This window comes from Mauremys mutica, chromosome 1, assembly GCF_020497125.1.
Source record: "Mauremys mutica isolate MM-2020 ecotype Southern chromosome 1, ASM2049712v1, whole genome shotgun sequence".
NCBI lineage: Eukaryota > Metazoa > Chordata > Testudines > Geoemydidae > Mauremys > Mauremys mutica.
In genome coordinates this window covers 238,822,449-238,834,511 of record NC_059072.1, presented here as the reverse complement: position 1 = coordinate 238,834,511, position 12,063 = coordinate 238,822,449, and the positions used below count along the sequence as shown (strand labels likewise).

Below are 12,063 nucleotides of genomic sequence, written 5' to 3'. Positions count from 1 at the left end.
GTGACCCACTGAGGCACGGTGACATGCAATGTAGGCTTTTGGGCTTGGGCTAGAACCTGGGATCTGAGAATCAAGGGGGGAGGGTTTCAGAGCCCAGGGTCCATTCCATTTACACAGCAATGTTATAGCCCCCCAGTCTGGGCCCTGCGAGCCCGAGTCAGCTGACATGGGCCAGCTGTGGGTGTTTTATTGCAGTTGTAGACACATCCTTAACTAGTTCATTTCATATTCTCTGGGATTTCCTTGTTCTGACAACTATCCTACCCCCATGCGCTACATGCTATAACCCATAGTAATATCCTACTTTATGATTGTATAGCAGCAACATAAGCCATCAAAGCCCATTGCTTAGTGCATACCACACTATCAATGTAAAGTTTAGCAAGAGCATAAGCAGCAATATTGTCATTACAGATATAGGAAGTGAATATACTTTGTTGTCTCCTTACCTGTCCTGGGGCACTATCCCTCCACCCAGGTGAGCCACCGTGGGATAAATGTCCATAAGGCTTGTAGGTTCATCAATAACTGTGTCAGCAGGAAAGACTCCTGGCCACCGAAGTATCCCTGGCACACGGATGCCTCCTTCCCAGCCTCCCATGCCTTTTCCACCTACAGCAAAGTGACATATAACAGTTATGACTCATTAACAGACATTAGACTTGTACATGAAATTAGACACAGATGGCAGCAGCACATTGCTCATCCTTAAGGTTTAATTCCATGGTTAAGTTCTGATTTCATAAACTTCAAGAGGGATGCACAGAATCACTCAAAAAATAAAAATCAAACACACCCTCCAAAACTGGGGGGGCGTGTAATTAATGTCTTGACTTGCAGCATGGGATAGATGGGAAAATGGGCAAGCAAGCTTTCAAATATATGTTCTTCGGTAATAATTTTCTCTCTCTTTCCCGTCACATAGCTCCTCCTGCACTCAGCTGTTAGGCTGCATCCTTTTGTAGGGTCAGAATGGGGTGACAGGAAACTTTTAAGAGCCTACACCAAATAGCCCCATGGCCTAGCAAAAAGGGAGGGACTGGAAACACTCTGAGAACACACAAGACTGAAGGGTATGAAATACGTCTTAAAACGGCATTTAAAGAGCCTCATCCCCCATTTTAATTCAGAGTTTCAGTACAGACTGGTTCTGTTTAGACATGGGCTAACATTTTCAAAAGTGACTCTGGCATGTAGGATTTAGTCATTTAGGAGTCTAAAACCCAAGTACCTATTTCACTTTTGAAAATGAGATTTAGGCTCCAAAGTCACTTAGGTGGTTTTGAAAAAAAGTTACCCAAGAACTTCAAGACCAGAAACATGAATCTGAATAATACAAAAGCTATCATATACCCTTATTTGAACTTTCAGTCAAATGATTTTCCCTAACCACACAGTACACAGGACTCAGACAGCTATAGAGAGAAGAAGAATTCTACACAGATCAAGCATCAGGATGCTCAGACTGCCTAGGTGCTGAAGAAAAGATGTGTATTGTGGTACAGTTGGATACACCCAATATAGTCATCAGGTTTCCATGTCTTTTAGCTGCTCACCATGGCAACCTTGTTTCCCCCCGCCCTCCAAATCCTATCAGACTCATTCACCAAATCTATAACGTACTGCTTCCATTCAATGGCAGCAATCAAAGCCACTTTACCGTCCAGCTGCATAAGGAAGAGCCAGGAGCTAGCAAAAGTTCCTCCTCCCCATCCCTGAAAACAGGCGAACTCTCCCTTTCAGTAGTACGCAATTTCCAAAGCTCAGGGAGTCACAGTTTCAAGTCTTTGCCCCTGGCTGTGTACTTGGCAAGTGCTGCATGAAAAATCAGGCCGGGCTGCAAAATTAATACAAGCAGCAGTTTGAAAAATGAAAACATTTACATTCTTTCTGATTGGCATTTGTCTTGTTTAGAGTATATTGAAAGCAACAAAACCATGCAGTGATTGCCTTCTCACTGTAAGGGACAGCACACTCCTTTCCTTTTCTGTTCTGATTACCCATATATCTGTGATTTCTGGGGCACAATAAATAACCATAAATGTCTGACTACATGGAAATCATTCATATTTACTGTCTAGTAGGAATGATTCCATAAAATGCCACTGAAGTGCGTGTATGTCAAGAGCCTGTATACACAAAGAAGAAAGCTTTTTTTGGTACCACTTCTCCTTACTATTTTCCCTTGCTCTCTACAAAAGATCAGTTAATAACTAATTTAATACAAATATTTTTCCCTTCCATGAAGCCTTCCATCCAAGGAACAAACAATGATTTACAGGCATTATGCAAGCTTCACAATACCATTGTGAGACAGGCAAGTTTAATACCTTAATTTCAGAGAAACGAGATGGAGCATAGAGAGATTAAGTTTGCTGTCCATGGTTACACATGACATCTGTGCTAGAACCAGGAGCAGAAACCAACTCACATTGAACCCATCAGTGTTAGTCAAGCAAATTAATTTTCTATTGCATTTCTTAACTTAAAAGAAATCGTACTGTATTTCTTACCTTTATATATGCCATTCCAGCCACCTAGCTGAGTTTTTCCTTCTTGAGCCTCCAATTGTCCTCCATGGTCAGAGGCAAAATATGTGAATGTGTTGTTTTTCAAATCTTCCTTTTCAATAGCATCAAGAATTTTGCCTGTAAATTAAAAGAAAGACAGAAAAACAGTCAAAAGTTTGCTATGAAACAAACAAAAAGATTAAGAGCTAAGGGAACTAAAGCTTTGCAGAGCCCTTGCAGAAATCTTTAATAGCTTTTAAGACTCTAAAAGCTTGGTTGATATCAATATTGCACCTTTTAAAATCCACTGATACATTTAAAGAAAATCTCTTTCATAAAGGACACTTACCCACCAACCAATCCATTTCTTCTACATTGTCTCCATATAAACCATGTCTGCTCTTCCCAAGAAATTTCTCCGTGGTGAAAAGGGGTGTGTGAACATGTAAAAAGGAAACGAAGAGGAGGAATGGTCCATGCTTGTTTCTTAAAAAATTAAATTAATATTTTTGGTGTGCACTTGGAAAATTCTAGAAGCTTTCACATTCACACATAGATTATAACTAGAACCATATTCATCCTGACATAATGCTTTTGACCTCAATTTGGCTGGTATGGAGCATTCTCTCTCGTAATGTGCACAGTGGATGACACTAGCTATTTTGGGGGGTAATGTCTCTCCCCAGAAGAGTTTGCATTACAATGCACCAAACAGTATATATTTTCAAAACAATTTCCTTAGTGAGAACAATCCCAGAACCTCCTCACAAGAGGGCTTTACCCTCAACACAAAATTTAGCTATTTCCCACTCCATAGTAGAGAGAGTGTGGCACCATGGAAGGCTGTAAACTGAGTGAAAGAAAAAAAGAGGGACACATGATAATGGAACAGTTAGGCAGAAATAAATGTCAGACTTCAAGGTGTAAAACAGTTATCACATGTAGTCAGGAAGGGTAAATTTTTCAAAAACATCCCTATGACTTAGGCTTCTAAGTCCAATTTTCAAAGCAACGTAGACACCTTTACTTACAAAAGTATTTCGATGCCTAAAGATGATGCCTAGAGGAATTTTCAGAAGTGCCTAAGTGAGTTAAGCATCTAACTGAGTGGTGGGCAAATTGCGGCCCGCGTGCCACATGCAGCCTATCAGGGTAATGTGATTGCGGGCCATGAGACATTTTGCTGATGTTGACCATCCGCAGGCCCAGCCCCACGCAGCTCCCAGTGGCTGGGAACGGTAAACTGAAGCCAATGGGAGCTGCGAGAAGCAGCAGCCAGCACGTCCATGCGGCCCGCTACTTTCCGCAGCTCCCATTGGCCGGGAACGGCGAACCGCAGCCACTGGGAGCTGGGGGGGCGGGGGAGGGGGTTGTGGATGGTCAACGTCAGCAAAATGTCTCGCAGCCTGCAATCACATTACCCTGATGGGCCACATGCGGTCTGAGGTTGCCCACCACTGACTAACTCCTACTGAAACTCTTTCACTGAAAGTCAGTAGGACACAGGCGCCTAAGTGCCTATTCCACTTTTGAAAATGGGACTTAAGCACTTTTGAAATTTTTACCTGAAGAAGTTTTGTCTGCTATGTATAGCACAGAACAGTTATCTGGATGTCTCATGGGGCTTTTTGTAGTTTGTTCCCTTCCAGATGAGCACTAAAGGGGATGAGCTGCTGCAGGAGGCAGGATACCTTACCAAATAGATTAAATGGTCAGATTTACTATGGTTAATTTGTCTATATTCTTATGTAAAAAAAATAAAATAAAGATGTCTGAAAGGAAGTAAGAGCCATATAAGCCACAGAGAGAAGAGCCTAGCAACCACTATAGGAGAATTGCTGGATTATGTAGTGCTGGACCAGAAACAGCCCTCCATTAACAGAGATGGAGGCTGGCAAGAGAGAAAGAGCAGCCTGAGAGCTAAAAGAGGGGACGACAGGCTAGTAGTGGGGGCGGGAGGTGGGGGAACAATAATGGAAACCTAAAAAATAAGTGATTGCCAAAGAGCATGTTTTATTTGCAGCAGTCTTGTGCTGTAATGGTGCCACTCTTCACTGGTATAGTGGAGAGCACAGGCCATCAGGCTGCAGCGCATCACAAGCTCTCCTTAAACATAACTTATTCTCTCACTACTGCTTTTCAAAACCACTTAAGTGACTTTGGAGCATGCACCCCACCGATTTTCACTGGGACTTATGAGCCTAAATCACCTGGCACTTTTGAAAATCCCACCCCTATGGGTCAGCAAGGTGGCCCTAATTCCTCAGTGACTTACACCTCAGATGACACCATAGACTTTGGCCCAGTAGCCTTTCATGATAAATATGAAGAGAGAGATTTAGGTAGAAAAAAACTTTTAGAGTTTGTCTGATAGCTGGGGAAGCTACACAGTGTTGTTTTGCAAATAATAAAAAAAATTGAAAAATGAGGCCTTAGTCACATATGTCACCTGGTTAAAGCATCTCTTATTTGAAAAGCTCCAGGTAGTTCCAGATCCGGGATTGCTGAAATAAAGTCGAATCCTTGGTGTATTCATGTTGTCAATACTCAAAATGCTCTCCCCATTAACATGTCATTCATACTGGTACTCTTTTCTTGGCTCCAGAAACCAAGTCAGTGAGCATGTGTTTGTGGGCAGAAATTTCTTATGTGCTTCAAAAATATTTGAAAAAGAATTATCCAGAGACATTAACAGCTTATGCAAAAAAATCCACTTGCACCGAGGATCTTAAAAAACACTCCTGGGGTCTTGTCTCCTTTAAGAAAAAAAGGAAGGCCTTTAGTTACCTTTCAATAAATGAAACTGCTTCTTTAAGCACAAGGGCAGTCGTCCTTTCCAACTTCATAGGTTGTTCAGTAATGTCATAATTCCTCATCAGGATGCAGTTCCAATATTGCACAAATCCATAACTGGAGTACCAGGAAGTGAAAAAAAGAGAGCCAGCTAAGGCAAAGCAGGCAACTATTTTCCAGCTGGCAGAGATCAAGCCAGTAAGCTTTCCAATGATAACTGTGAGCACAGCAAGGGCAATTATTTGAGTGTAAAGCCAGAGTTTGGCTTGAAGGGCTGCATCCAACTCAGGAGGTTTGTTTTTCTGACAGTTGTTTAGAAGAGTAAAAGGCATGCCATAAAAATAATTAAAACCATGGTTTGAAGGGTGGTGGCAGTGATCACTGAGGGCTTCACAGTTCATACCCTGATGCCACTTCCCTGAAAGTTAAAGAAACAAAGAAAGGCAATTGTTAGGACTGGGATTTTCAAAGAAGCCTTAGGAGAGCTAAGTGCCCATTTAAATGGCAGTTGGGCATATAAATCCCCTAGGTTCCTTTGGAACTCACAGTCTAAAACATTAAAAAGCACTTGTAAAAGGTGGAGTTAGCACGCCCTGCAATGCATATGCCTGCTGTGCACAACTTGGAAGAAGAGCAATGGATTTCAATCCCTCCCTGTGTTTGTTAAGACAAGCACAATAAAAGACCGCACAGGGCCTGAATCTAAAAAGGGATCTTCACAGGTGGATCCTTGCACCTATGGTAGAATTCCAGGGAAGCCAGTAGAACTCCATACTGGCATAAGAGTTTCTGTGGGATCCTGGGGCCTTAGACTAAGCTACCCAAGGAAGGGATACGTTTTGTAAAAAATATTATTCTGCATCTATGCAGCCATATCAGAAATGAGTACTGAAACATACTGCAGGAAACACATGTATCAACATTTGCGAAATAATAGTTTTTTACAAATGTACATAAGAACGGCCGTACTGGGTCAGACCAAAGGTCCATCTAGCCCAGTACCTGTCTACCAACAGTGGCCAATGCCAGGTGCCCCAGAGGGAGTGAACCTAACAGGCAATGATCAAGTGATCTCTCTCTCCTGCCATCCATCTCCATCCTCTGACAAACAGAGGCTAGGGACACCATTCCTTACCCATCCTGGCTAATAGCCATTAATGGACTTAACCTCCATGAATTTATCCAGTTCTCTTTTAAAAGCTGTTATGTAGGCATTGTAACTATAATAAATGTAAAGTGAAAGGAATGCCACTAGTTTGCTATAATGTAACTCTTCCCCCAAAATGAATACCTGTTATTCTTTCAATTTTGGCATATGGCAATGTGTGATTCTGTTTATATATATTTTATAAATAACCCACAAAAAACTATGTTAAAAGAACATTTTTAAGATTGCAAAGGCAAGCACTAAAAAGATATTCCTAAACAAAGAAACATTTCCTATGTCCAAGTGCATTTAAGAAGGTTCATAAATCCACATGCAATGGCCTACCTAAACTTAATTCCAAAATCCCTGTGCATTATAAGCCCCCTCCCCAAATAAGTCTTCTCATGTTGTCAGATACATACCAATATCCAATCCTCAGTGGGAGAAATGACTATTCTTTCTTCTGTATAAACCAGTATTACCTCCTAATCCCAAATTCTAACAGAAAATGCCAGATTTTCCTCGTTACAAATCCTATATAAGATGAATTTGCAAGCATTGCAAACTTTTTTCTTGTTGACTTGAAGCACAAAGAATTGCTTCCAGTTTATACAATCTGAACACAGATTCTAGTAACGGAATGTCTACACTGCAGCATAATCCTGGGCTCAGACTCCGGCTTGAGTCCAAATCCTCCTTCCAATCCTCTACATCCAAATCTCTCAGACTCGTGCTCAGATCTAGGGTCCTATGACCTTCTGGAACTGGAGGGTCCAAGCCTTTGTCAAGCCAGGATCCAGAGTTAGAGCCCTATTGCTTTGCAGTGTAGACACATCCCAGGTTAACTCATGTCCTGTGAGTCCGCCAAAAGTATCCTACAATTCCATGGGCCAACTTCCTTTGTCTTCTCTATCCCAACAATCTCCAATCACCTCCAGTGAAAACGGAAGCCACCCCTTTTGGTGAGCAGCAGCAGCTCATCAAGTCAGCATTATACCTACCATTGTCTTCTGACCACCAAGATGCAAATACCATCAAAGAACCTTCTGTGTTTGCAACGGAAAGTGAACAGTGCTGACTAATGATCATGGGAACATGGCCAGATTTTGGTAAATCACTGGTGCGAGGCTAATAAAACCATAGATTTTAGTAAGACTACCTGGAATTATCCCACATATAAGCAGATAACTAAAAAGCTTGCAGCGCTGCAAATTTTCTGGACTGGTGAGCAAGGCAGGGAGTAGATTAAAAGGCTGAAGAGCAAATGCCGGAAGACCAGGGACCAGAACTGCACCTCAGGTAACCCGCCAGCCAAATGCCCATTTTATGAGGTGTTTGATCGAGTGCTGGACACTGTGCCCAGCACAGAGCTAACCGTGCTGCACAACAACATAGTCAGCCAGGATGGTGCCATGCTGGCTCCTGAATCCATCATGTGAAATTCTTCATGCAAAAGTTCTGGATCTGCTCCTGGTTATCCCAGTTCTGCGTGAAGATGAGATCCCACCAATCTGTGCTTGTGACCCTGTGTCGGAAGTGCTGGTGTACGTGGGGGCAATCAGAGGCTATACCGAGTGTAGGGAGCAGCATCAGCCAGTGAGAGTCTGCCATGCCTGGGTACTACCCTCCACTGCCTCCTCCTGCTCCATCATAAAATCAGTCAGGTGCCTTTGGTGGGTCAGAAAATGCCACCAAAATGTCCACCAGTGTCTCACAGAAGCTCTGCCCATTTCCTGACACAGGAATGAAAGCATTAGCAAGGGAAGTTCTTCAAAAGGTGCCTCCTTCACAATGCTGGCTCCAGTAGCTCAGAGCACACAAACCACAATGACTCCTCGGCAGGCTGTGTTGGTGGGCTGTTCAAACTTCCTCTAACATGCAGGGTGGACAGTCAAGTTTTCCCACAGTGCATCATAGTCAAAGGGCTAGAGCAACCACATTTTGAGAGAGTGCTAGGGAGTCTGGGATATGGCTGGTTTGACTCAGGGATGTGTGCTGCAGTGTAGATGCCAGAGCCACAGTTTCAAGCACAGATTAGAAAAATTTTAACATAGGGTTAAGAATCAGTGTAAGTCCCAGGTTTTCAGCTCACTCGAGTTCCACTAACCCTGGGATTACCCTCAGACTGTAAACTCTTTGAGGCAGAGACTATTTTTTTCTTTGTTTGCATAGGAATCCCTGGTCTATGACAGGACCTAGGTGGTACTGAAATACTAATTATTATTAATAATAAGAAACTGCAACACAAATTCAAAACAGCATTTTGTACAGCATGACAATTATCATTGACAACACATTCAGACCGTCCTGTTCTAAAAAAGAAAACCTACAGGACAACAAAAATAGATCAATTTAAATATGCTAACTCAGGTGTAGGAACAGTCACAACATCTATCTTTTTGGGTGCTAAATGTTAAATAAAAGATAAATAGAACTGTTGACAGTAGAAAATCATATTCATCCAAAAATAATGTAAACAGGAGCCAGATATTCAAGATGACAGAATACAGCAGAGCAATATACTGTAAAGCACTAGGTGACATGAAAAATACATGCGGTTATTATAAAAGTTATGTCAGTGATTAATTTTTAACTAATGCAACCCACTTGGCTCATCTCTCCTTAAAATAGTTCAATTGATAATCTAATACAGGAAATAAGTTACTCAATTTCTCTTAATTCTTTTATACTTGTCAACCAAAATTCTACAGTGATCATAATAGCTGTTTGGATGTCATAATACTGAAATTACTCTAGCATGATGCCCTAGTAAAAGGGCATATAGAAGCCCTCCCCACCTCAGCTGGAATAGAAAGCCCTAAATTCAGCAAAAACTGTATCCTTCCGCCATCTGAGCAGGCCTCCCCATGATACAGCCCATTTTCTCAGGGCTAAATCATTTATCTAGTGCACAGCCTAAAGAGCAAATAGAGCTCTCAATGTTCTTAAAAATGAAGTTTGCAACTATGTTAATACTAAATTTGGTTCCTCCATTACCTCACTTTTTAATTTAAAAAAAAATGTGGGTTACATAGTTGGGTATGTATTAACCCCAGAACATTCTGAAAGGTTCACGAGTCTCAAAAACTTTAGATCCATCACAATTCACCTTGTGATCAAGTAAGACAAGATGCAAAGAATCTTCCATCAGTGTCAAGAAGCAGACAACTACCCAAAGAAGGATAATTTTAATTTACTGACAGAGCCAATGGCCAAAATAAAGTGGTCACTGAGTTTGTATTGGGAGCTATTAAGACGCCACTTTTTTCTTGCTGAGAAAATATCTGAGTTAAAAATAACCTTTACAGAGGAAAAAAATTGAAGGTAATGTTAGCAAGTATGGAACAGGCCAGTGAAAGGGTGAAATTCACCTAAATCAATCAGCACAAAAATATTCTGATGAAAAATCAAAATATTCTCTTTTGTGTGATGATTCATCAATAAGCAAATTCAAGTGATTTCATGTCCTAGGATTTTTTGGCATCTCTGCTTGTGTGTCTATATAAAAGAAAACAATAAAATACGAGTATTCTGTGATCTGTAAATAAATAAATAAATTCCTGGATTAGTCTTCAGACCTCTTCAGAAAAAAGCACCTGCTCTTTTCACCTATCATTAGGGTTTACAAAGGCAAACAGTACCAATGACTTGACTTCTATGCTATAGCATCAAACACTTAAATAGTACTTCACATTTTTAAATGCTACTTAATAATCCAGAGACAGAACAAGCTATTTCTGAACACGGCTGGGCTCACCTATCTATGAGTGGGGAACATATTATATTAGCCAGTTACGTACTACCTACTTGCTGTTAATTTCTATATCCCTTTTCTCCTCTAAAGCCAAATGAAATGTTTAAAGTCCTTCGTGTGTGTGTGTGTGTGTGTGTGTCTCTCTCTCTCTCTCTCAAAGGAAGCACTGTAGCCTGGTCTACACTAGGCGTTTAAACCGGTTTTAGGAGCGTAAAACCGATTTAACGCCACAACCGTCCACACTAGGAGGCACCATATATCGATTTTAATGGCTCTTTAAACCGGTTTCTGTACTCCTCCCTAACGAGAGGAGTAACGCTAGTATCAGTATTAAAATATCGGATTAGGGTTAGTGTGGACGCTGATCGACGGCATTGGCCTCCGGGAGCTATCCCACAGTGCATCAGTGACCGCTCTGGACAGCATTCTGAACTCGGCTGCACTGGCCAGGTAGACAGGAAAAGCCCCGCGAACTTTTGAAATTCATTTCCTGCTTCCCCAGCGTGTAGATCTCATCAGCACAGGTGACCACGCACAGCTCATCAGCACAGTTAACAATGCAGTCTCCTGAGAATCGTAAAAGAGCCCCAGCATGGACTGCACGGGAGGTACTGGATCTGATCGCTATCTGGGGAGAGGATTCAGTGCTAACAGAACTGCGTTCCAAAAGACGAAATGAAAAAGTATTTGAAAGAATTTCTAAGGCTATGACGGATAAAGGCCACAGCAGGGACTCAGTGCAGTGCAGAGTGAAAGTTAAGGAGCTCAGACAAGCCTACCAGAAAACCAAAGAAGCAAACGGAAGGTCCGGGGCAGGTCGAAAAACATGCCGCTTCTATGCTGAGCTGCATGCAATTTTAGGGGGCTGCGCCACAAGTACCCCACCCCTGATCGTGGATTCCGAGGTGGGGGTTGTAATCTCTGCCATGGCTGAGGATTATGCAGACGGGGAAGATGAAGATGAAGAAGAGGAGGAAGACCTAGCAGAGAGCACACAGCACTCCGTGAGCCCCAGCAGCCAGGAGCTTTTTATCACCCTGACAGAATTACCGTCCTCCCAGCCCTCACAAGCCACTATCCCAGACAATGACGCCATGGAAGGGAGCTCTGGTGAGTGTACCTTTGCAAATAGCAAACATTGTTTTTTAAGCAAGCCTTTTTTAATGATTGATTTGCCCTGAGGACTTGGGATGCATTCGCAGACAGTATAGTTACTTAGAAAAGTTTGTTAACATGTCCGGGGATTGAGAGGAAATCCTCCAGGGACATCTCGATGAAGCACTCCTGTAGGTACTCCAGAAGCCTTTGCAGAAGGTTTCTGGGCAAGGCAGCCTTGTTCCGCCCACCATGGTAGGACACTTTACCACGCCATGCATGTAGCAAGTAATCAGGTATCATTGCGTGGCAAAGCATAGCAGCGTATGGTCCCGGTGACTGCTGGCATTCAAGAAGCATCCGTTCTTTATCTTGTTCTGTTATCCTCAGCAAAGTGATATCGTTCAGGATAACCTGGTTAAAAATCAGGAATTTAAGTAAGGGGGGTGGCCATTTTTCTACTGGGTTCGTGGACTGCAGCAGCTTAAAAAAAAACTTTCCTGCACGTAGCGAAGTGGGGGGAGGGGAGGAGTGAAATGCCGATGATCTTTTCTGTGTTTGGTCACCGGCGATCTTCCCCAAGGTACCAGACACGCAGTGGGTGGGGGGTGGGGGGGGTGGGAAGGTTGTTGATTAGCAGGGAGCTAGCGTGGTATTAGCCATGCGTTGGGGGGGAGGGGTAAATCACTACAGAAGCCGAAAGACAGTGGCTTACCATGGCCGCATGCAAGCTGAATTCTGATGCCTGGACCTGTGTCTGAGAT

General features: G+C 42.5%; 1 protein-coding gene across 1 annotated transcript in view; it reads right to left on the bottom strand.

Moving 5' to 3' along the window:
* The window catches only part of LOC123362785 (arylsulfatase D-like), a 31,995-nt gene that overhangs the window by 5,229 nt on the left and 14,703 nt on the right, over window positions 1-12,063 (bottom strand). Inside the window, exons 5-8 of the mRNA XM_045003271.1 lie at window positions 5,298-5,721; window positions 2,860-2,996; window positions 2,514-2,648; window positions 450-612 (exon numbers count right to left, since the gene is read on the bottom strand). Coding sequence (XP_044859206.1) covers window positions 450-612; window positions 2,514-2,648; window positions 2,860-2,996; window positions 5,298-5,721 — 859 coding nt within the window. The remainder of the gene's footprint in view (window positions 1-449; window positions 613-2,513; window positions 2,649-2,859; window positions 2,997-5,297; window positions 5,722-12,063) is intronic.